We start from the raw sequence: 24,984 nt of genomic DNA, 5'->3' as shown, positions 1-24,984 counted from the left end.
ATTTCCAGGAGTGTATGTCATGATGTAATAATTTCCACCTGCGTTAAGTGTACATGCGATTGTGTATAACATTGTTTAAAATAATAGGCCAATGCGAAGAAATGACGTTTAACTGTATTTAAGGTTGTAAGAAATTACGTTCTTGGCGTACCAGACACACACTCAGGAACAATGAAGATAGCACACCAAGAGGGAAGAAAGTTACAAGTATTTCAGGAAAGTACAATGAGTACCAATATGCAAATGATGCAAGTTTGGTGCCAATGTGCATGCCCATTGAACTTGCAGTGGCGCTGCAATCGGGCAGGGGATCCTACTTAACCCTTTCGTGCTTGATATGTCCCACTAAAGTAATATGCAGTCTTGTGCATTTGGACGTCTATATCTCATACCTGTCTAGTGCTAGCATCTAGCGAGATGCTTTCGGAACTTGGAGAAAAATACTACGGACCACGGAGGGATATGTAGAAGGCTGTGAGCGATCAAATGAGGAGCCGTGTGTTTGTAAGTGGCACAGTGCGTTTGTTTCACTATCATCTCCTTTTTAAGAATGTCTGAAGCAACTAACTGTGTTTTCTTATATATCACATTACTACACACCTCAGCAACGCCGCTGGTTTGTACTTCATTTTTATCTAGTGAGACGTATGTGCCCCAGAGAACTTCACACAATGTAAAAAACATTGGTGTATGATATCTCAAAAGTTATCTTAAAATGTGATGTTGAAAACGTGTATGAATTGTTTGTGAATGTTTTTCATCGTGAGGACAATAAATGTGTTTTGGTAATAATTTGTTATATTTTTTCCAAAATTGCCTGCCTGATAAAATTATTCAAACATAAAAAAATTATGTGTGAAAATTCTAGGTTCACATGCAAACATGCGTCTAGTTAGATTCGTGGAACACATGTGTCCCACTTAACAAAGTTTCAAAATCTGTCAGCTTAAAATTGTTTTGATAGTGAAAGTGTGTTGTTAACCACAAAGGAAGGCAGTGTTTGACCTTTTATTTTTAACAATATATTCAGAATGAATTTTAACCCTGAAACGGCTAAACGGCGTGCATTGGACGGGTCACAAACATGAGTGAAGCCAGTTTGAGAGGGTCCTAATTATCGGCATGAAAACCGCAGGCTGGTCGACACGCCGTGTGGCTCGCCAGGTCGATCGTTCGGACTGTTCAGTCACACAAAGCTGACAGCAGTGGACACGAGGTGGTAGCCAAGTGTGACGTACAGGGGCTGGATTGACCAGGAAGACGCTGAGGCGAGAGGATCGAAGGATCGCGCAGCAAGTGATCAGCGATCCTACTGTGATTCGCTCCACAATTCAAGCAGTTGTACGGATGCCAGTTGTTCCACAAACCACTTCCAGACGCCCGGCGGGTGTGCATTTGCAATCCAGGCGCGCTTGCCGGCTACTGCCGTCACAGCCAGACATCGGCGACTCCTTCCGCAGTGGTGCCACGCCAGATCGACGTGCACTGCCACACAATGGGAAACGTGGTATTAGGGATGAAACCTGATTCGTTTTGGGGATGGATGGTAACCGCTGGCGGGTGTGGAGGCAGCCTGTTGAACGGTACAGTTTAACCCACGCTATCGCGCGCCACAGCCCCCGCACAGCCGGTGCAATGGTCTGGTGGACCATAACTTACGATGGCCGGTCCCCTTTCATTGTGGTTCGTGGAATCTTAACGGGCCAGCGTTATGTTGATGACATTCTTCTACCCCACGTGGGACCTTTTCTACATAGTGTACGAGGAGTACTTTTCCAGCAAGATAATGATCGTCCGTAAGACTTCCTATGTCATGTTTCGACTCTTTCATGACTGGCCTGCTCCCTGAACTTGTCCCCTTGGAGCATGTGTGGGTCCAGCTCAAACACCAGATGCCACCGTGTCACTCTGTACATGATTTGGAGGTGTCTGTTCAAGATTTGTGGGCCAGTCTGCCTCAGGACATCATCAGACGTCTGATCAACTCGATGCCGGACCATGTTGAGGCATGTATTGCACCAAAAAGGGGTCCATCGCTTTATTGATGTTGAACTTCATTTGTCTACTTGTTCTCACTGTATTTGTTTACTTGTCTTCGTTTTGGGATCAAGTGAATCTCTCACGTGTATCAGTATGTCTAACAAATTTCATTTCGGTCCGATGCTCCCCTGTTGGTGCGCTATTTTCAATGTTCCTGAGTGTATTTCTTTTAGAACCAATCACTATCGTCTGGAACCGCGGGACCGCTACGGTCGCAGGTTCGAATCCTGCCTCGGGCATGGATGTGTGTGATGTCCTTAGGTTAGTTAGGTTTAAGTAGTTCTAAGTTCTAGGGGACTGATGACCTCAGATGTTAAGTCCCATAGTGCTAAGAGCCATTTGAACCAATCACTATCATCATCCATGTTGCAAATACATCGCACTGGGGACCAGTGTGCTATGTTCTATGAATCTAATTAAAGGCACATTGTGTGCTGAGTTTGATTCAGTGAATCTTGTGTAAAGACGGTTTCCTAGTGCAACTGTCATACAATAATCTTTCGCGTGAACGATTAGTGGGTAGTGTAAGGCCCGTCTTTACGGAATATGCAGGCCGTTCATGAAATCTGTTTTAGACGTTTCGCGTGAACGATTAGTGGGTAGTGTAAGGCCCGTCTTTACGAAATATGCAGGCCGTTCATGAAATCTGTTTTAGACGGCATACAATGACTGGCAAAAAAAAAAGAATTTGTAATTTGGGCCTCACAAAAAGTGGTATCTACGATAACACTGAAACAACTAGCACACCGAGAGTAGACAGAAGGAAATTTGCAGTAGAAATTGTTGCAGTGATGCAATTCATGAGGTTAAATAAGCTGTTGTGGGAACTGTGAAGGCGGTGAAAAGTGACTTGGGTGTTGCAGGTTGGATACCGAGTTGGGTACCCCCCACTTACGCCAAATCGTAGGCAATGAGGAAAGGCTGATAAATGTGTTTCAAACTAAATGTTGGTATGGTGTTCTCAGATAATCCAATGTTTGAAAAAGAAAACATGGTGTGATACACATAGGTCAGAACAAGTACAAATAATTATTTAATTAGCAAACAATGGAACTTTTGATTTTTTAGCAGTTCCACTATTTTTTTGGCGCTACTGAATAAAATACCAACGGTACTACGGCTGTTGCAAAAGGGCATGGGAGCTGGCGAGCGCAGAATCGACCAAAACGTTAACGTCAGACGCAGCAACGCCACTGGCGGGTTTCCACATTGCCGGCGGGGCCAGGAGTCAGCAACGCAATAACGACGACACAGCAGAAGGCGGTATCGACAGGCTGGTTACTACACACCCAAGTTAAGAACTTGTTTTGGAGTAACTGGTTGAAAGCGGAGCTTCAGCAAAACAAGCAGACACTGACACATCTAAAGCCAAAGGTATCAAAGTCTGGCAGCACCGTCTACGAGGGGACATCTAAGCTGGTCCACAGGGCGAAAAGGCTATCGTCAGGAGAGCCCCATGGAAGTGTGATAGGAACCGCTTTTATTCTGTATAAACATAAATGACCTGACGAACAGCAGCAATTTATAGCTGCTTGCTGATGACGCTGCGATGTACGGGAAGGCGTCGCCGCTGAGTAATTGCAGGAAAATACAGTATGCATTATGCAGAATTTCTAATTGGTATGACAAACGGCAGCTTGCTCTAAAGGTATAAAAATGTAAATTAATGTGGATGAGTAGGAACTCGCAAGGCACTATTGCGCAAAGTTAGAGAAGCAGCATTTCAGGCTGACTGCAGGACAATTCTACTGTCGCCAACGTACTTTTCGCGTAACGATCATGAAGATAAGATGCGAGAAATTAGAGCTCGTACGGAGGCTTTTAGACAGTCATCCCCCCCCCCCCCTCTTTGCGAATGTCACGCGAGAGGAAATGACTAGTAGTGTGGTACAAGGTACCATGCACAGTACGATGGTCTGGAGAGTACGTATGTAGATGTAGAGGGTTCTGCAAGCAGCCACCACGAGACTTGGCCTCCACCAACTGCGAGCCTACCGTTAGCTGTAAGTTCACCGCTGAAGACCTAGTGCCTTCGATACGGCGGGTCACCTCGGAGCTCACTTCACACGCAACCAGCCTTCTGCCCCGGAAGGCAGTCGCTCGAGACAAGGGCAGTGCAGCCGCACAACATCTATGCCTGGGCAGGCATACTGATGATGTACACCTCGGCTCGCAAGGGTGTATGCAACTGCTGAGGGATGTCACCCTCACCATGTATGAGGGCGGGTGTCCGCGCCCTGCCTCGGGCTACAGAGCCGTGCCTGGGAGGTACACCTTCTCCCGCGGACTCCGCACGTCAGCATTCCTACCCACCCGCTGGACGCCTGCTTGCTTCAGCGCCTCCACACTCGCTGTCTTCAGCGCACATCCAGGAGGTGCTGCCACTGCAGAGTGTCGCTATGAGTCTTGTAGTTAGTTCTCCAATAAAATGTATGACAGTAATGACGTTTCCTTGAGAACCATCAGTCAACACATCGCCTCAACTTAACCCTGGCACTGTAGAGGTCATCCACTCAATGCCTCAACAGATTATTAAGCTTTGGGTGATGATTGTAAAGATATTCACTAGAACCACAAAAGTTAATGACACATCCGCTCAAAGTACACTCTGAAGGCAGAAATAAGTTCGTGAGGCGGCCATCTTTTAGATGTGGCTGGATCTACTGCCGTATTTTGTGAATAGTTGGCTAACGTTTTATTTTCTAGATTCCTTTTTTTTTAAAAAAAAAGGCAACTAAATTAAGACATACATATAATTTTTTTCGTTGAAACTCATAAAGAATACATACCAAGGCTGAGCAGGTCCCTAATCTTCAGATACGAAATAGCGAGCCTCATAATAGAGGCTTTGTCAAGTTGCGAAATAGCTGCCTGTGGCAAAGGTAATGCTTGTGCTAAGTTGGTGAAGATTTCAGTCTCACGGCTGCGTCGGCATCGCGCAGCATCTCTGGATTTCTCCTTTCGTTTTTCCGAATTCCTGAAACAGAGAAAAAATTATTAAGTATTGCTTGCATTTCAACAAAAAGAAGCAAAATACCTTCTTTCGCACTATTATTTAACTTTATCGTAATCGAAAATATGTATAAAAAGTTAATGCAAAAAATAGAAACCACACATTTCTGATACGGAGCTAAATCACAATGGACCATTGTTGTTGTGGTCTTCAGTCCAGAGACTGGTTTGATGCAGCTCTCCATGCTACCCTATCATGTGCAAGCTTCTTCATCTCCCAGTACCTACTGCAACCTACATCCTTCAGAATCTGTTTAGTGTATTCATCTCTTGGTCTCCCTCTGCGATTTTTACCCTCCACGCTGCTCTCCAATACTAAATTGGTGACCCCTTGATGTCTCAGAATATGCCCGACCAACCGATCCCTTCTTCTGTACACTTGTTCATAAATGTGAAATATGTTTTTATTGTAATTAAGATCACAGTGCATCACAGACGGCAGAATATGCAGGCTGTCAATATCAATATCATCATCAATCAGCGTGGTTTTGTGAAACGCTGTGGCACCACCGATGTCGTTCATACCTGCTTTCTCATTAAGAAACTCTGTTAGAAAGATCTAATCATCATCACTTTACCTTCCTGGGCACGGAACATGCTTTTGAGCGAGTGCCACGTTATCTACGTAAGCATGAAAAAAATGGAAACGAACGTATGGCATTGTTGGTCGGGAGGCCCCAACCGGGGAAGTTCGGCCGCCAAGTGAAAGTTTTATTTCACTCGACGCTACAGTGGGTGACTTGCGCGCCGGCGATATGATGATGAGGACAACACAACACCCAGTCCCCCAAAAGAGAAAGTCTCCAACGCGGCCGGGAATCGAATCCAGGACCGCTTGCATGGGGGGCGTGCACGTTACCACCCAGCTAAGCAGGCAGACGGTGAGCATGAAGACCCGAAGAACTAACTGAATGAGACTGGCTGCTCTAAAACAATCCTGAAAGTCAACTACTATCTGCTTCAAGAGCATCAGGTAACTCTGCTTGTTTCTGTGGGTGCTCATTAGGGACCAACTCTTCACTCCTTTCTGTTCATCATAATAATGGACACGGTGACCAGAGACCTTAAGATATTACCACCTTGGACACTGTAGTATGCTGATTTTCCACGGGATGCTGCAGACAAGAATAACTTTCAACTACAATCAAACTGAAAAGCAACATACCAGGCGCCAGGTCGCGCCAGGTGAAGGCATAGAGAAAAAAGGGCGGACTCTGCTATATTGCATGACAAATGTTCACGAGGAAGGAAGACAAAGAAGGTTAGAGCTACTGCCTATTCTACATGCGCAAATGACAATCATGCAAACTGAAGTCGCGTGCAGTAACCTATTGTATACATGTAGTATAACCACAGCGTCCAAGACAATGGGTCACAAACTTCTACATCTTTTCTGCTTCTTCACTACAGCAGCACCGCCAAGCGGCTGTCATGTGCAAGCATCCTGCGAAACGACTGTGTACTGACAATGGAAACTCCCCATCGCAACACCCCCCCCCCCCCCCCCCAAACCTCTGTCGTACCAATTTTTTATTATGTTGTTCGTTGTATTCAAATTTGTAACCATGTCATGATGTAACGCCCGTCTGCAACTGCGAGGTGTAACGAAGGGGTCTATAATGACAGTTGATTCTGCACGACTACTCTGTTAGCAGCCGAAAGGAGGTTGCTTTGGAATGGGAAGTGCAACCGTTTAATGACAAAAATAAACGCAACAATTTCACAATCACACAGTTTCTCTGTGCTCTGTCAAAACATATAATTTTAACGTTTCTGAAGTTGCGTTCCGTTTTGGAAGTTTTGACTCTTCAATTCCTATGTTGTAGCATATTTCACACCCGTTTATTTGTCGTTTTTATTCCTGTGAGACGTCTGTGTGGTATGATCTCACTATTCATCCTGTTTACTTGTGACGGTAACGTATTCTTACATGACACATATTGTATAACCAGTGTATAGGATACTTCCTGGCAGATTAAAACTGTGTGCCCGACCGAGACTCGAACTCGGGACCTTTGCCTTTCGCGGGCAAGTGCTCTACCATCTGAGCTACCGAAGCACGACTCACGCCCGGTACTCACAGCTTTACTTCTGCCAGTATCTCGTCTCCTACCTTCCAAACTTTACAGAAGCTCTCCTGCGAACCTTGCAGAACTAGCACTCCTGAAAGAAAGGATATAGCGGAGACATGGCTTAGCCACAGCCTGGGGGATGTTTCCAGAATGAGATTTTCACTCTGCAGCGGAGTGTGCGCTGATATGAAACTTCCTGGCAGATTAAAACTGTGCGCCCGACCGAGACTCCAACTAGGGACCTTTGCCTTTCGCGGGCAAGTGCTCTACCATCTGAGCTACCGAAGCACGACTCACGCCCGGTACTCACAGCTTTACTTCTGCCAGTATCTCGTCTCCTACCTTCCAAACTTCACAGAAGCTCTCCTGCGAACCTTGCGGAACTAGCACTCCTGGAAGAAAGGATATTGCGGAGACATGGCTTAGCCACAGCCTGGGGGATGTTTCCAGAATGAGATTTTCACTCTGCAGCGGAGTGAAAGCAGGAGAGCTTCTGTAAAGTTTGGGAGGTAGGCGACGAGATACTGGCAGAAGTAAAGCTATAAGGACGGGGCGTGAGTCGTGCTCGGGTAGCTCAGTTGGTAGAGCACTTGCCCGCGAAAGGCAAAGGTCCCGAGTTCGAGTCTCGGTCCGGCACACAGTTTTAATCTGCCAAGAAGTTTCATACCAGCGCACACTCCGCTGCAGAGTCAAAATCTCATTCTGGAAACTATCTTCATGCTGTTGCCCTGATGAACGTGGTGTTGCGGAATCTCAGACGAATGCTTCGGCATCTCTGGAACCTACGGTGTCGCCTGGGATCCCTGATGCCGCTGAGTCGTCCGATTCGCACGTCTCTGCCGGTCAACGATTACCTGATGGTGTTTGGCGAACAGGGGCAAGATTGCGAATCTCTGCACGGATGGCGAAAAAGGATACAGTCAGCACGGCTGTTCCCTTACGTCTTAGAAACAGGTCTGAGGTATGGCCCGCTACTGAAAGTACAAATGAGCCAGCACGGGATAGCTGGCCGGCTGGGTCTGTGGCCGTACTTCCTGAGAAGTCTGGACAAGTGCAGAGAGTCATTGGGAGCTCCAATGTTAGAAATGTGCGGCAGGTCGGGAAAGAAGGCCACTGTCCACTTTGTTTGCCTCCAGTTGGGTCTCGTCCGAGACGTAGAGCAGCGGTTGAGCGCACTGGGTGCACCCGGCTGCAAAGCGTGGCTCATGTAGTCACGAATGACGCCTGCCGCTTGGATACAGAGGCCATCCTCGGTTCCTATAGGAGGCTGACTGACTTGGAAAGACAGTTAGCCTCACCCGCGGGGTTGAAGAGGAGCTGTCGGTTTTCAACATCGTTCTCAGAACCGATCGTGGACCCCTCGTTTGGTGCAGAGTGAAAGGTTTAAACCAGATGTTCCAACAAGTCTGCGGCACGAAAAGATGCAAATTTCTCGACCTCCGCTATCTGGTAGAGAACTGTAGGGTTCCTCTTAATATGGCAGGCGTGCATTTTTTTTCCTTTTGTTTTTTTAATCTGTAGGAGCGTTTGTGGAAAGGTGCCGAAACTAATCTCATTTGTAAACGTTAACAATGCCCACATATGACTAGGGTCAGATAGCTGGTTGAAACCACATGTCAGTAGCTATGTAATTCTACATTGCGACTGGAAAGCATACCGCAAAGATAAAAAATACGATAATGTGAGATTCGTACACATTACGAATAAAAAAATAATTTCTGTTAAAGGTCGATCAAACATGGTCACTGGATGCTTTCACAGGCTCCCTGTCTCAGCAGCAATAGTGGCGGAACCGTTGAGAGGAAACTTTGAGATTATTTCGCGTAAATTTCCTTGTCATGTTATAGGTGGAGATATTAACCTACCAACTATGGACTAGACTCAAGTGATTAGGACGGAGAGTAGGGACAGATAATGATGTGAAATTGTTCTAAGTCTTTATCCTGAAATTATCTGGAGCACCTATCAGAAAATCGACTTGTGGAGATAAAATTTTAGACCTGCTGGTAGCAAACAGAGCCGAACTTATGGGCTCAGCGTAGAACATGGTATCAGCTATCATAAGGACGTTACGGCATCACCAGGCTAAACAGAAACGTACTAAGATCTTCCTGCTTAGCAAGAGCGACAAGAAACAGGTATCAGATCACCTGAGCGTTTAGCACGAAAATTTCATCTCCAGCACTAACAACGTCAAGTATCAACGGTCAAAGTTCAAGATCACTGTCCTATACGCAAAGTTGGTGGTTCAACACCCATGTTAGAAAACTGCTATGAGTGCGAAGACAGCTTCACTGCGAAGTAAACGCAGCCAAAGCCTCACAGTCAATCAAAAACTAAATCAAGCCGAAACTTGTGTGAAGCGTTCAACGAATTCGAAAGTAAAGTTCCGTCTACCCACTTGACAGAAAATCCTAAGTAGCTTTGATCTTATGCCAAATCAGTAAATGGAGCGAAGCCATCTGTGCACACACTCTGTGGCCATAATGGCACTGAAACGGAGGACGACACAGACAAAGTCGAAATACTAAAAGTATTTTTCAAAACTGTTTCACAGGGGAAGAGAACACTACAGCGCCTACTTTAAAACGTTGCTCGAACGACAAAATGGCTGATACCGAAATAAGTGACCAAGGGATACAATAGCAATTAAAATCGCTCAACATAATGAAAGCCACTGAACCTTACGGGATACCAACAGTATTCCACATAGAGTACATGAAAGAACTTGCAACTCTTTTAGCAACAGTGTACCCTAGATCTTTGGAGGAGCAAAGTGTTCTGGACGATTGGAAAAAAAGGGCAGGTCAGTCCCGTTTCCAAGAAGGGACGTCGAAAATACACACAAAACTATAGACCTATATTCCTGGCGGTCACTTGTAGAATTTTGAAACATTTCTGGAGGCCGAAAATCTGTTCCGTAGAAACCAACTCGGATTCCGAAAACCATGATCACGTGAAACCAACTCTCTCTGTTCGTCCACGAGACCCAGAAAGCAGAAGACACAGCGCCTAGTTAGATATCGTGTTCCTTGACTTTCGGAAAGCACTCAATATAGTTCCGCACTGCAGCCTAATGATCAAAATAGGAGCGCACGGAATATCAGGTGCTTCCTGCGACTGGAAGCACCTGATGAAGAAGCCGAGGTACGACGTCGAAATATTGTGTTAGAAAAACGCAGCCCACCGGCAGTATACCAGATTCAACGAGATGTTAGAACACATCACGTCATTCTGAACGGATAGATGTTTTCAGACACAAAAGTAACTTCGGGCGTGCCCCAGAGGATTGTTAAAGGACCATTACTTTTCACAGCGTACACTCTAAAGAAACAACGCACCACGAAGGAATTACCCGCATGCGAAGGAAATCGGTATGTGTGGTGTACATGTACAGACAAAAAAATTATTACAATTTCAGAAAAATTGGAAGCTTTATCAAACAGAAAGAGCTTCACAAATTGAGCGAGTCAGTAACGCTGCAGTCCATGTCTTACTATTATGCAAGCAGTTATTCGGCTTGGCACTGATTGATAAAGAGTTGTTAGATGTCCTCCAGGGATATCGTGCTAAATTCTGTCCAACTGACCCTTTAGACAGTCAAAATCCCGAAGTGGTTGGAGGGTCCTGCCTATAATCCTCCGAACGTTTTCACCTGGACAAAGATCCGGCGGCCCTGCTGGCCAAGGTGGTGTTTGTCAAGCATGAAGGTGAGTAATAGAAACCCCCGCCGTGTGAGGGCGTGTATCATCTTGCTGAAATGTAGGCCCAGGATGGCTTACCATGAAAGGCAACAAAACGGGGCGTAGAACACCGTCGACGTACTGCTATGCTATGAGGGTCCCGCGGATGAGAAGCAAAGGGGTCCTGCCATGATATGAAACGGCACCACAGACCTTCACTCTGGTACGTCGAGCCGTATGACGGGCGACAGTCAGGCTGGTATCCCAACGCTGTCTGGAGCGTCTCCAGGCACATCCTCGCTGGTACTGGGGCGCAGTTCGAAGCAGAACTCATCACTGAAGACAATTGTACTCTAGTCAATGTGATTACAGGCCGAACGTGCCCGACATCACAGCAAATGGGCGTGATGGTGCACAGAAGTCAATGGCATGATGAGCTCAGTCCCCTTTCTGTAAGCCGCGTATTAATGACCCTTGTGGTCACTGAAGCACAAGCTGCACATTGGATCGATGATAAAGATGAGTGCGGGGCTCTGGTTGCTTCTCTGCTAATTCCTAGTTCCTCGCATTCTCTCATCCCTCTAGGCCGATCGCTTCCTTCTGGGCGCTCTGTACGGCCATGGTTTGTCCATTCCTGCTAATATCGTCGAATAGTGGTATCGCTCCCATTCAACTGTTGAGTACTCCAACCGGTTTCTTTGAGTCCAAGTACACGTCCCCTCTCAAATGCCGACATCTGCGTGGTTTTTTTCCCCGCTCAGAGTGTGTATAAATGATGTAGTAGATGACGTCGGAAGTTTCATGGGACTTCTTGCGGATGATTCCGTTGCACACACAGAAGGGTGCGACGTTACAAAATTGCAGCGAAATGCAGGAGGGCCTGTAGAGGATCGATTCCTAGTGCAGTGAGTGGCAATTGACCTTCAACATAAACAAATGTAAAGTACTGCGAATTTATAAGACAGAAAGACTCTTTATTGTATGATTACACGATTGCGGAGCCTTCACTAGAAGCAATTACTTTCATAAAATATATAGGACTATGCATACACAGCTATTTGAAGTGGGTTGAGGACATAAAATTGATTGCAGGTAAGGCAGATGCCAGAATGAGATTCATTGGAAAAATCATCAGCAAATGTAATCCATCAACAAAGGAAGTAGCTCACAAAAAAATGTGTGAAATCTTATGGGACTTAACTGCAAAGGTCATCAGTCCCTAAGCTTACACACTACTTAACCTAAATTATCCTAAGGACAAACACACACACCCATGCCCAAGGGAGGACTCGAACCTCCGCCAGCTGACAAAACACACGTTCGACCAATACATGACTATTGCTCGTCATTATGGGACCCGTACAAGATAGGAACGGTAGGGGAAATAGAGAAGATCCAAAGAAGAGCAGCGCGTTTCGTTACAGGTTCACTTAGTAACCAAAGCGTCAGAGAGATGATTAAGGAACTCCAGTGTCAGGCGCTGCAAGAGAGACGTTCTGCGTCACGGTGTGGTGCACCGTCAAAGTTCCGACAGCGCAGTTCCTTGAAGGGCCAACATATGTAATGCTGTCTCCTACACATATCTCGCAAACAGAACATGAAGATAAAATTAGAGAGATCAGAACCTACACGGAGGCTTACCAGCAACCGTTCTCCCTGCGAATTATTCGCGACAAGAACAGGAGGGGGGGGGGGGGGGGGGGGGGGGCGGGGGTTTGTACACAGAGTACCGTCCGCCGCAATGTGGCTTGCGGAGTATAGCTGTAAATATACATTCTTCTGCATCTACACGCTTGGGCTTGGAGCACTAGCATCGCTTCAGCTGTCAAAGGATTGCTGATTTTTGCGCCATACATTTTGGCGAGATGTTTTCGAAGACTATGGTATAACTTATTACACACATATCAAGTACAGTGACCGGGTAACTAATGAAGTGGCGCTGAATTGAATTTGGGAGGAGAGAGCTTTGTTAATGGAGGCAGTGTGGGGGCTAAAAGTTTTAGACGAAGATCAGTGCTTGAATACAAAAAGCACGTTCAAAAAACTGTAGGATGCAGTAGTTATGCTGGATGGCGAGACTTGCAAGGCGTAGGCTAGCTTGCAGAGCTCCATCAAATCAATCTTTGGACTTAAGTACCTGCTCTGACTACAGACCTCGCACCGGCCACTCTGCTTGGCGATCGTTGGCTCTTTGGAGCTACTCTGCTTCGCGATCGGATGGTGATAAAACTCAGTTACATGAATAAAGTCAACGAACCTTGTGTATTAATCCCCCTGTCACACTCACTAAATAATGTGCGATTACTTCCTGTGTCTGGAGTACTTTTTCCTCTCCTACATCTGTGTGCGTTTCCTATTTTTTTAACGATGAAATTGCCTTCCAAGTCGTAAAACATCGAAGTTAAATGTACACCTTTTCTTTCTGTATTGTTGTCAGTTCTGTTGTAATTCCTCCTGTTACTACAATGCGCAAGTAGATTGTCCTTCTATATCAGACATAAATTACTTTTCTCTTTGAGTTGTCAGTCCAATCATACGGCTAAATTAGGTAGCGCAAACAAAAAAATAGTCGTATGTAAACCTTTCTCCAGAGCGACTATTAACCTTCACTTAAATTTTTAAAAAATGCTTGAAATATATGAAGTTCGATATCAAAGTTTTTGGGCAATAGTCATTGTTTTTCTATGTAAGACTAATTGAATATCTACCCATGAATAGTTGTGCGTCAAATACTGAGACCATATGCCGCTACGCCTTCTATCGTGCCAAAGAAAGGGCGTGGTTCGCGGATATTGCTGATAGTGGTTGAACAAGCGTCAGAGTATATCACTGAATGTTGGGTGAAATGCGGCTTGTTCAATATCGTTGTGCAACATGTGGTTCTAGATTTTACAAGTCAAGCAAAATTCGTTACCATTCTAAGCCAAATATTAAAAATAAGGACCTTGCAGATGTCGGTTCAAAATTTTAGTGACGTATCTGTTTTTTCACAAACAAACGTTGACAAATGCAAAAAAGCGATGTTGGAAATATTAAGACTACCAAATAAAGTAAAACAAAAACGGGACGGAAGAGGACCTCATAAGTCCTCCACGGTGCAGAAGACTGGGCATAGACGACACTGCAACATGTGGCTTGAGGTCTGCTTGGCCTTACACTCTCAAAGAACACAAGACTCCACTGTAAGACTCCACCTCTGGAGGTTAGTTCTGCTCAACGTGATACCATGACGGAGTCGGTTGAATGACTTGGGCTCCAACACACCATGTTCGTAGTCTTGTTTGCTGTGCTGCTGCTGTACAAGTTCCTCAACTGTCTTCAAGGAAGTCTTTCTCGACTTCAATCGTGGATGTCCTTCTTGGTAACTGAACACAAGACAAGCGCTGATGTTACTTTGGTCTTGTCTTTTCGGGCTGCTACTTCCTGTCGAATGTCAGGAAGTGCGATTCCAGCTAGACCATATACACTGAGATGGAAAAGTCACACGATACCTCCCAACATTGTGTTGGGCCTCCTTTTGCCCGACTCGACGTGGCATGGACTCAACAAGTCTTTGGAAGACCCCTGCAGAGCGATGCTGCCTTTATAGCCATCTATAATCGCGAAAGTTTTGTTGGTACGGAATTTTGTGCACGAGCTGTCCTCTTCATTATATCCCATAAATTTTCGGTGGGGTTCTTTTCGGGCGATGTCGTGCTGTTAGAAAGCGCACTCGCGTCGGTCGACTGGTGCCATAGCCCATAAACGCCAAATTTCACCACACTGCCCTAACGGATACATTCGTAGTCTCACATTGATTTCTGCGGTTATTTCACACAGTGTTGCTTGTCTGGTAGCACTGACAAGTCTACGCAAAAGCCGTTGCTCTCTGTCGTTAAGTGAAGGCCGTCGGTCACTGCGTTGCCCGTGGTGAGAGGTAATGCATGAAATTTGGTATTCTCGGTACACTGATGACACTGTGGATATCGGAATACTGAATTTCCTGACGATTCCAGAAATGGAATGTCCCATGCGTCTAGCTCCAACTACCACTCCACGTTCAAAGTCTGTTAATTCCTATCGTGCGGCCATAATCAAATCACGTCGGAAACCTTTTCACATGAATCACCTGAGTAGACACTTGTATAGATGGCGGGTAGACACTTGTATAGATGGCGGGAAGTGCAAAAACTGCAACACATGAGCGTTCCTTGGAAACCGTCCAGAAACATCAACAAAAAAAAAGAAGGGGATAAACATCATTTGTCTACTTCCGTGAAGCATAGTTAGCGTTTTACACCCGGCTACCGAAAGAAAGAGAAGGTAGGAGGGCGAGCGGAGATGTAGCGATGGACATGGTGTCACACAGCTGTATCGTTAACTCTACCAAAATCAGGAGCATAGCTCCTCGAACACCAGCGACGCACAGATAAGGGCTGTGGCGACTGTGACGTTATTGGAGCCGTCGTTCCTGGAAGGCGCGCCCTGCAGAGCCTTATTCCGCAAACAAGCCACAGCGTCCACACCTGCCCTGAGCATCGTCCGCCACCGGAAGCCGCTTCTGCAAAATCAGCAAACACCGCCGTCACACGGCGGACACGCCGGCGTTTGCGAGCTCTCACACGCTGCGCCAACGAGACTAAACAGCTTAAGAGAATGAGAAATATGCCGATTAATTACCGAACTGCCTCAGCATGATAATGTAACCGTGAGCCGGAAAGTAGTCAGGCTAAACTCACTTCCCCCTTGCTGCGAGAGCGTACACGAAAGTAGTCTGAAAGTTTAATGTTATCCTTGTTCTATAGCCAATGAGTGTAGCTCTGATGTTTTCTGAATTGAAATTACACCAGCTTTACTTTTTTCTTATACAGAGAAATACTGCCACGGGAGCGACTGGGGCGGGGTGTGTGTGTGTGTGTGTGTGTGTGTGTGTATGAGAGAGAGAGAGAGAGAGAGAGAGAGAGAGAGAGAGAGAGAGAGAGAGAGAGAGAGGGAGAGAGGGAGGGAGGGAAGGAGGGAGGGAGGGAGGGAGGGAGGGAGGGAGAGGCAGAGAGGGGGGGGCAGGGGTGCGGAGAGACAGAGGGGGCGGTGGATTTAGATACTAAATATTACGTTACTTGTTGAGAAAATTGTATTACAATTGCGAACCGATTCAGTGACAACAGAAGAAAACGCCAATAGAGGACATGAGCACAGAAGACTCTTTTCTTTAACTAATAAATGTCTGCATTTAAAAAATGGTACACTAACAGCGAGGCACGCCCATTGACATGATAATTAAGCTTACATTCTAATTCTCTCATAAACATAACTGTCGAGACTGCTTAATAACGACTTTCCTTGAACGGACGGAACGCAGATAGTACATATAAAACTGATATTCACGAGCAGTTAAGACGAAATGCAACGTTACAATGAGTAGAAAAATCAGGGAAAACTAGAAAATCGGAATAATCTCATTCAGAACGAAAACGGCCAACTACTTCACGGTGGAACCCCACAAACATTTTTTAGACTGTTACCGCCGCAAAGCGTTGCAGTCGTACAACCTCTTTATGTTCTCACTGGGCCGATACGATATTCGATACGGTACAAGATGTGAGTCGCGATACTACGCAGAAGCAAACCACATTGGTAGAGGGCAAAGAAACGTAGTTGAAGCGACTTGCAACCTCAAAAAATGTTCGAAATTACTGAATGATAAGTCCACGTAGTAGAATCGCTTTAATTCCCTAAGATAGAGTGCAAGCACAAGTTTCTTAGCGGAGACCAAAAAGGCGGATCCGTTGCATTCATGGCACAGGCATGGGACTACAGCGATGCTCCTCGCACCTGCATCGTACGATACACGCGGAAGGAAATTTTAATTCAAATGATATGCCTAAAAAAATGGAGGCACTGAGAACCATAAGGGCCCAAAGTACAGAATCAAAGTACAGAATCAAAGTTCTGAGAAACATATATGTTTGTGAAAATCAAATTTATTGACAAATCATCAGTCACATTCGTCTGAACTGTTTTGAACCACGTCTCAACATCCTATACTTTCCACAAAAAACAAAATAATGTACCAATTTTATGTTATGAAATATTAACTAATATTCAAGATTACATTTATTACTTTTAATTCACAAAGATTCGATGTATAGGCTAGAGAAAAAAGCGTCTTTTGACAGTTGTAAAGCTTTTAATTATTGTGAAGATATAGTCACATCATAAAAGACAGATACTAAATTCAGACACACGCAATTGTGACCTATTGCAACACTTCATGGTCCTCGTTATCGTCATTTTCATTTAGCACATTTGTGGGCTTGAGGTTCAGATGAAACAGCCGGTACACCTGGAATTATGAAGTATTAGTACTGCGTACATGATGTATACATTAAATTATGTTGTCAACTATAGAGGATGCCAGCGACGCGAAGCTGTCGGCGCCTGCTGTGTCTTGTTGCTTTTAGTATCGCTCCTGTAGGGGCACGTGCCTCCCACGGTTAACCGTCGCGTCGCGCGACCTTTACTACAAAGTGTCGTATCGCATAGCGTATAGTCTCAGTGAGAAATCGCTCCTTACAGTATTCGAGATCAACGGGCATATACTTGCAACCTGAAAAAACGTTCGAAATTACTGAATGATAAGTCGACGTAGTAGAATCGCTTTAATTCCTTAAGATACAGAGGAAGCGTAAGTTTCTTAGCGAAGTCCAAAAAGGCGGATCCGTTGCAAAATGGTTCAAATGGCTCTGAGCACTATGGGACTTCACATCTGTGGTCATCAGTCCCCTAGAACTTAGAACTACTTAAACCTAACTAACCTAAGGACATCACACACATCCATGCCCGAGGCAGGATTCGAACCTGCGACCGTAGCAAATAAACTATCCCATTAAGCCATACAGAATAATAATAATAATAATAATAATAATAATAATAATAATAATAATGATTATTATTATTATTATTATTATTATTATTATTATATTATTTTTGCAAATGACGTCGCTATGTTGGATATCGTATTTTAGCACTACTAGGACACTTCCGAACTGCCTAGGACTGCGTGATATATGGGTAGATAATTTTTGCACTGATGCCAGTAAAGTTGCGTTTCCGTGTTAACTGATTCTTCCTTCGCTTCTTGGTAGAATAATTTCATGGTAACAAACGAAAAGCACAATATTGTGTATGTTCTACATTATTAACTGCAGAACATGCACAATACTGGGCTTTTCATTGTTAAGTGGCTTCTTGTAGTTGTTAGATGAATAATAAATATATCAACTGCATGGCCAGAAGGTGGCATTATTTTGACTAATTTCATGCAACGCGGTTCAACAGTTGTAGCTTCTTCCCAGAAACGGTAGCCTCCATTTTTCACTTTGTGCAAGGAATCTGCTGTGACCTCGACAACGATTTGACGTTAAAACTCCAGCCATCCGTCTTTAAACCGTCATCTGTATAATGAAACTCATTTGCGTAACGTGTGAGATTTTATAAGAGTAGCACATACATTACGCTACAGTTAAACTTCAGAAATAAGTAGGTTTTTTTCACTTAAACAGAGATGTACTCAGTTTCAACTCTATTACAGTTTTCTCCAATACTTAGAATGTAAGTAAAACGTATAAATGAAAACAAATGTACGCAGTGCTCGATAAATGATCTTCGATAGAAACGGGTCACGGCGGTAGAATGCAGAGGGTAATGAAATAAACACCACTAGTAATTAAAAATCTAAATATGATTTTCCGTGGATTTTTAAGTATCTCAAAACAACAAAAAGATATCGATTACACCATTTTTATCTGGAACAACTTGTAGGAATTGTTTTCTGGGCAATGCTCATACACTTCTCTCAGTCACTTACAGCAATACAGGCAGCAGCACTAAATTCTTAGTGGGACGACAAATAAATCGTTTGTGATCTGAAGAAATTGTTTCGACATTCGGCTGTCTATTAAAAACACAAAACCAGGATGATTAAACCTGTACTTAACAGTGTCATTTCTCGAATGCGAATCAAATCACCCTGCGCCATCTTATTCTGGCATAAAATGTTAAGTTCAGTTTATCTTAGAAGGCCCACGCATTTTCCCGACAGCGCTCCTATAATAGCGGTAAATCAGAGGTCAAGTTCAGGTATACACCGCGTTATTATCGGTGGACCTTATGGCGGTAGTTTAATATATCCCAGCCCTGGCGTAAGAGCCACGTGTCCTGGCATCTGTAAGGCCAGCAGTACCTGTAGTTCGGATCGTTGCCGTTTATTTCACTTCACGAACAGGTTCTTCGACAGACAGTGAGATAATCGGTGCATTTCGACCGCATCACTAATGATGATACACAACAAAATTACGTTTTTACGTCTGCCTGGGTCTTAATTTTATGAGATTCTATACGAAACTACTACTACTACTACTACTACTACTAATACTCGTAATTACTACTACTACTAATACTCGTAATTACTACTACTACTAATAATAATAATAATAATAATAAGAATAATAAATCCTGTGGAGGCCCGGGAAAAGAATAGGCCTCCGGTATGTTCTGCCAGTCGTAAAAGGCGACGAAAAGAACAAACCACTAATAGGGCTAACCCCCCTTTTAGTTTGATTACTTGGTTCAGGACAGAACTAAAGAAGCCTCGGACAAGCGGTGTCATGGTCAGGGACGACGCTTGAACCCTATGCCCGCCCACAATGCTAACGACACTGCTAGCCAACTGGAAAATGATTTAAATCCAAATAGAGGTGTTTTGCAGGATATGCTTCCTGCAACCACCCTAGAAGGAAAACAAAAGACAGAGGATGAGATGGTCAGATGAAGTTAATCGACACCTCATGTTCTGTTATTACCAAGCAACAAACCTAGGAACCAACACAACTGGATACAGATCACAAGTATACACAACATTTATTACCAGATACCCATAATTAAAATTTTTAACAGAACAACGACTAGCTGATCAGATCCGTGTAATAATCAAAAATAACAGGATACCCCAGTCAGAATTAGATAACATCAAATAACAAGTACAACAAATACTGGAACAAAATAACGTGCAATTAGAAGAAGAAGAAAATACAGTAATGGACTCAAATGTCCCAGAGAAAACAAACAAACAACAAAACGCGTCAATTAAACAATCAGAGGAAAACGAAATCTTAAGACAGCCACCAGAACAAGCACAAATAGAACATGAAGTGATACACATGTTAGATATAGAAGAAAAATTTCAGTTGACATATATAGAATACAAAGACACAAATACAGACATTAGACCATTCTTGCATATACCACCAAATAACCCACAAGTCGAAACAACAATAACAACTATCAACACAATCATACACAACAAAATAAATGAAAATACAACTATGGAAGAGTTACAACCACTGGTTTATGTAGGAGCACTCACTACACTAAATATACACACTAGGCAGAGATCAGAACCAACCAACACACAGAAGAAACCCACAAAACCAGCATGGCAACACAGGCTACAGATCAGAATAGAAAAACTGAGAAAAGACATCGGACAGCTAACACAGTTTATAAAAAATGAAATATCAGACAAAAAACAAAAAAAGGTTAGGTAAAATCTCACAACAAGAAGCAATAGAGCAATTAGATGAAAAGAAGCAGAAATTACAAGCATTGGCCAAACGACTTAGAAGATACAAAAAAAGTGAAAATAGAAGGAAACAAAACCAAACATTCAACACAAACCAAAATAAATGTTACCAGACAATAGATAACACACACATTAAAATAGACAATCCACCAAACATAACAGACATGGAACACTTCTGGAGCAGCATATGGTCAAACCTGGTACAACATAACAGACATGCACAGTGGATACAACCAGAAACACACTCATACAAGATGATACCACAAATGCCTGAAGTGATAATTTTGCAACATGAAGTCACCTGAGAAATTAATTCTACACACAATTGGAAAGCTCCTGGAATTGATAAAATAGCAAATTTCTGGCTAAAGAAGTTCACCTCAACACATTCACATCTAACTAAATTATTTAACAGTTACATTGCAGACCCATACACATTCCCTGATACACTTACACATGGAATAACCTATCTAAAACCTAAAGATCAAGCAGACACAGCAAACCCAGCTACATATCGCCCCATAACATGCCTACCAACAATATACAAAATATTAACTTCAGTCATTACACAGAAATTAATGACACATACAACACAGAACAAAATTATAAACGAAGAACAAAAAGGCTGCTGCAAAGGAGCACGAGGATGTAAAGAGCAACTGATGATAGATACAGAGGTCACATATCAATTAAAACTAAACAAAGGTCGCTACACTACGCATACATTGATTACCAAAAAGCTTTTGATAGTGTACGCCACTCATGGTTACTACAGATATTGGAAATATACAAAGTAGATCCTAAATTGATACAGCTCCTAAACATAGTAATGAAAAACTGGAAAACCACACTTAATATCCAAACAAATTCAGATAATATCACATCACAGCCAATACAGATTAAGCGTGGAATATACCAAGGAGACTCATTAAGTCCTTTCTGGTTTGTCTTGCTCTGAACCCACTATCCAACATGCTAAATAATATAAATTATTGATATAATATTACTGGAACATACCCACACAAAATCACACATTTGCTATACATGGATGATCTAAAACTACTGGCAGCAACCAATCAACAACTGAACCAATTACTAAAGATAACAGAAGTATTGAGCAATGATATAAATATGGCTTTTGGAACAGACAAATGTAAGAAAAATAGCATAGTCAAGGGAAAACACACTAAACAAGAAGATTACATATTGGATAACCACAGCGACTCCATAGAAGCGATGGAAAAAAACAGATGCCTATAAATATCTAGGATACAGACAAAAAATAGGAATAGATAATACAAATATTAAAGAAGAACTAAAAGAAAAATATAGACAAAGACTAACAAAAATACTGAAAACAGAATTGACAGCAAGAAACAAGACAAAAGCTATAAATACTTATGCTATACCAATATTGACCTACTCATTTGGAGTAGTGAAATGGAGTACACAGACCTAGAAGCACTCAATACACTTACACGATCACAATGCCACAAATATAGAATACATCACATACATTCAGCAACAGAAAGATTCACATTAAGCAGAAAGGAAGGAGGAAGGGGATTCATCGACATAAAAAACCTACATTATGGACAGGTAGACAATTTAAGAAAATTCTTTCTAGAACGGGCAGAAACTAGCAAAATACACAAAGCAATCACTCATATATTGGAAAAAGAAAACACTACATGGCAAGCACCCGTATCATCTAACTCAGCCACACATCGATCAAGACGCATCCAACACATGGCTAAGAAAAGGCAATATATACAGTGAGACGGAAGGATTCATGACTGTAATACAGGATCAAACAATAAACACCAGATATTACAGCAAGCATATTATTAAAGATCCCAATACCACAACAGATAAATGCAGACTTTGCAAACAACAAACAGAAACAGTAGATCACATCACAAGTGGATGTACAATACTACCAAATACAAAATACCCCAGAAGACATGACAATGTAGCAAAAATAATACATCAACAACTTGCCATAAAACATAAACTAATAAAACAACACGTTCCCACATACAAGTATGCAGCACAACATGTACTGGAGAATGATGAATACAAATTATACTGGAACAGAACCATTATAACAGATAAAACAACACCACATAACAAACCTGACATCATACTCACCAATAAAAAGAAGAAATTAACACATCTAATCGAAATATCCATACCCAATACAACAAATATACAGAAGAAAACAGGAGAAGAAATTGAAAAATACATCCAACTGGCTGAGGAAGTCAAGGACATGTGACATCAGGATAAAGTTGACATTATACCGATTATACTATCAACTACAGGAGTCATACCACACAATATCCACCAGTACATCAACGCAGTACAGCTACATCCAAACGTATATATACAACTACAGAAATCCGTAATTATTGATACGTGTTCAATAACCCGAAAGTTCCTAAATACAATGTAACATATACCGTACAGTTAAAAGGAAGTCATGCTTGATCAAGGTCCGCGTCACTTTCCATTTTTAACCAGACTTAACGTCTGAGAAAGTAAAGAAATAATAATAATAATAATAACAAATCTTGCGTGTTTCCAAGCTAATGATTTTTTTCAAATTATCTTGCACATTTTCCTTCCACGGATTTCGTATTCATTGGCTGTTCCAAAATGGCACTATGGGACTGTAGCGGTCGCGCGGTTCCAGACTGTAGCGCCTATAACCGCTCGACCACTCCTCATTGGCTGTTCCTTGTAATGCATCATGTATTTGACCTTCTGTTCTCACTCAAGTGCTGTTATTGTTTCGCATAGTTATTTGCCAAGTCTCATTCACCTTCTTTTATGCTACCTCTTTTTTATTTCCAACTCTCACATTACATCTCTTTTTCCAACTCGCACTTTAGAGTTCCTTCTATACTTGCATACCAAAAGCTTCTAAACGCTGCTAAAGTCTTTATGGTATTCACTCTTCAGCATCCCGTCCAAGCGACTCTCTTCACCAACTTTCTCATCATGACGTATTTCAAGGTCGACAGAAAATTTTCTGATTGTTATACATGCCCTGCTGTTCTTCTATAAAGCTTCATATACTATACTCAGTAATGTAAACGGCCTGCCTGCTTTGCCAATTCTCTTCCTATTACGATTTTATTTTGAGGCTGCAAGTAACTCTGTTTTTTTAACGTTATTTATCTTTATAGGACATTGTTTACAGCTATTCCTTCACACTTACAGAATATTTATAGCTGTTTCAGTTTTTTATATTGTATCATTAACGTGAACCATGGGACCTTGCCGCTGGTGGGGGAGGCCTGCGTACCTCAGCGATACAAACAGCCGTACCGCGGGTCCGTAGGTACAACCAGAACGGAGGGGTATCTGTTGAGAGGAGAGACAAACATGTGGTTCCTGAAGAGAGGCAACAACCTTTTCAGTAGTCGCAGGGGCAACAATCTGGATGACTGACTGAACTACCGTTGTCACATCAACCAAAACGGCCTCGCTGTGCTGGTACTGCGAAAGGCTAAGAGCAAGGGGAAACAACAGCCGTAATTTTTCCCGAATGTATGCAGCTCTGTTGTATGGTTAAATGATGATGGCAGCCTCTGGGGTAAAATCTTCCGAAGGTAAAGTAGTCTCCCATTCAGATCTACTCAGGAGGACGTCGACATCAGGAGAAACAAAACTGGCGTTCTATCGGATCCGAATGCGAAATGTCAGATCCCTTAATCCGGCAGGTAGGTTAGAAAATTTAAGAAGGGAAATGGATAGATTATAGTTGGATATAGTGGGAATTAGTGAAGTTCGGTGGCAGGAGGAACAACACTTCTGGTCAGGTGAATACAGGGTTATAAATACAAAATCAAATAGGGGCAATGCAGGAGTAGGTTTAGTAATGAATAAAAAAAGAGGAAAGCGGGCAAGCTACTACAAACAGCATAGTGAACGCATTATCGACGCCAAGATAGACAATAAATGAAATTATTCAGATAGTTACGGGAGACGAAAATTTAATAGTCATGGGGGACTGGAATTCGACAGTAGGGAAAGGAAGAGATGGAAAAGTAGTAGGTGAATATGGACTGGGAGTAAGAAATGAAAGAGTAAGCCGCCTGGCAGAATTTTGCACAGGTCATAACTTCACCATAGCTAACGCTTGGTTTAAGAATCATGAAAGAAGGTTGTGTACGTGGAAGAGACATGGAGACATCGCAAGATTTCAGATTGATTATATAAAAGTAAGACAAAGATTTAGAAACCAGGTTTTAAATTGTAAGACATTCCCAAGGGCAGATGTGACTCTGACCACAATTTACTGACTATGAACTGTAGATTAAAATTGAAGAAGCTGCAAAAAGGTAAGATCTTAAGGAGATGTGATCTGGATAAACAGAATGAACCAGAGGTTGTAAACAGTTTCAGAGGGAGCATTAGGGATCTATTGACAAAAACAAGGGAAAGGAATACCGTAGAACAAGAATGGATAGCTTCGAGAGATGAAACAGTGAAGGTATCTTACGACCAAGTACGTAAAAACACGAAGGCTAGTTGAAATCCTTGGGTAACA

At 43.0% G+C, this 24,984-nt stretch overlaps 1 protein-coding gene across 3 annotated transcripts in view; it reads right to left on the bottom strand.

Moving 5' to 3' along the window:
- The window catches only part of LOC124601774 (protein similar), a 747,040-nt gene that overhangs the window by 320,477 nt on the left and 401,579 nt on the right, over window positions 1-24,984 (bottom strand). For all 3 annotated transcript variants that reach the window (XM_047136272.1, XM_047136270.1, XM_047136271.1), the window contains exon 2: window positions 4,830-5,017. In XM_047136272.1, coding sequence (XP_046992228.1) covers window positions 4,830-5,017 — 188 coding nt within the window. The remainder of the gene's footprint in view (window positions 1-4,829; window positions 5,018-24,984) is intronic.

This window comes from Schistocerca americana, chromosome 1, assembly GCF_021461395.2.
Source record: "Schistocerca americana isolate TAMUIC-IGC-003095 chromosome 1, iqSchAmer2.1, whole genome shotgun sequence".
Taxonomy (NCBI): domain Eukaryota; kingdom Metazoa; phylum Arthropoda; class Insecta; order Orthoptera; family Acrididae; genus Schistocerca; species Schistocerca americana.
The sequence above is the reverse complement of the archived record's forward strand: the minus strand, read 5'-3'. Positions and strand labels throughout refer to the sequence as shown.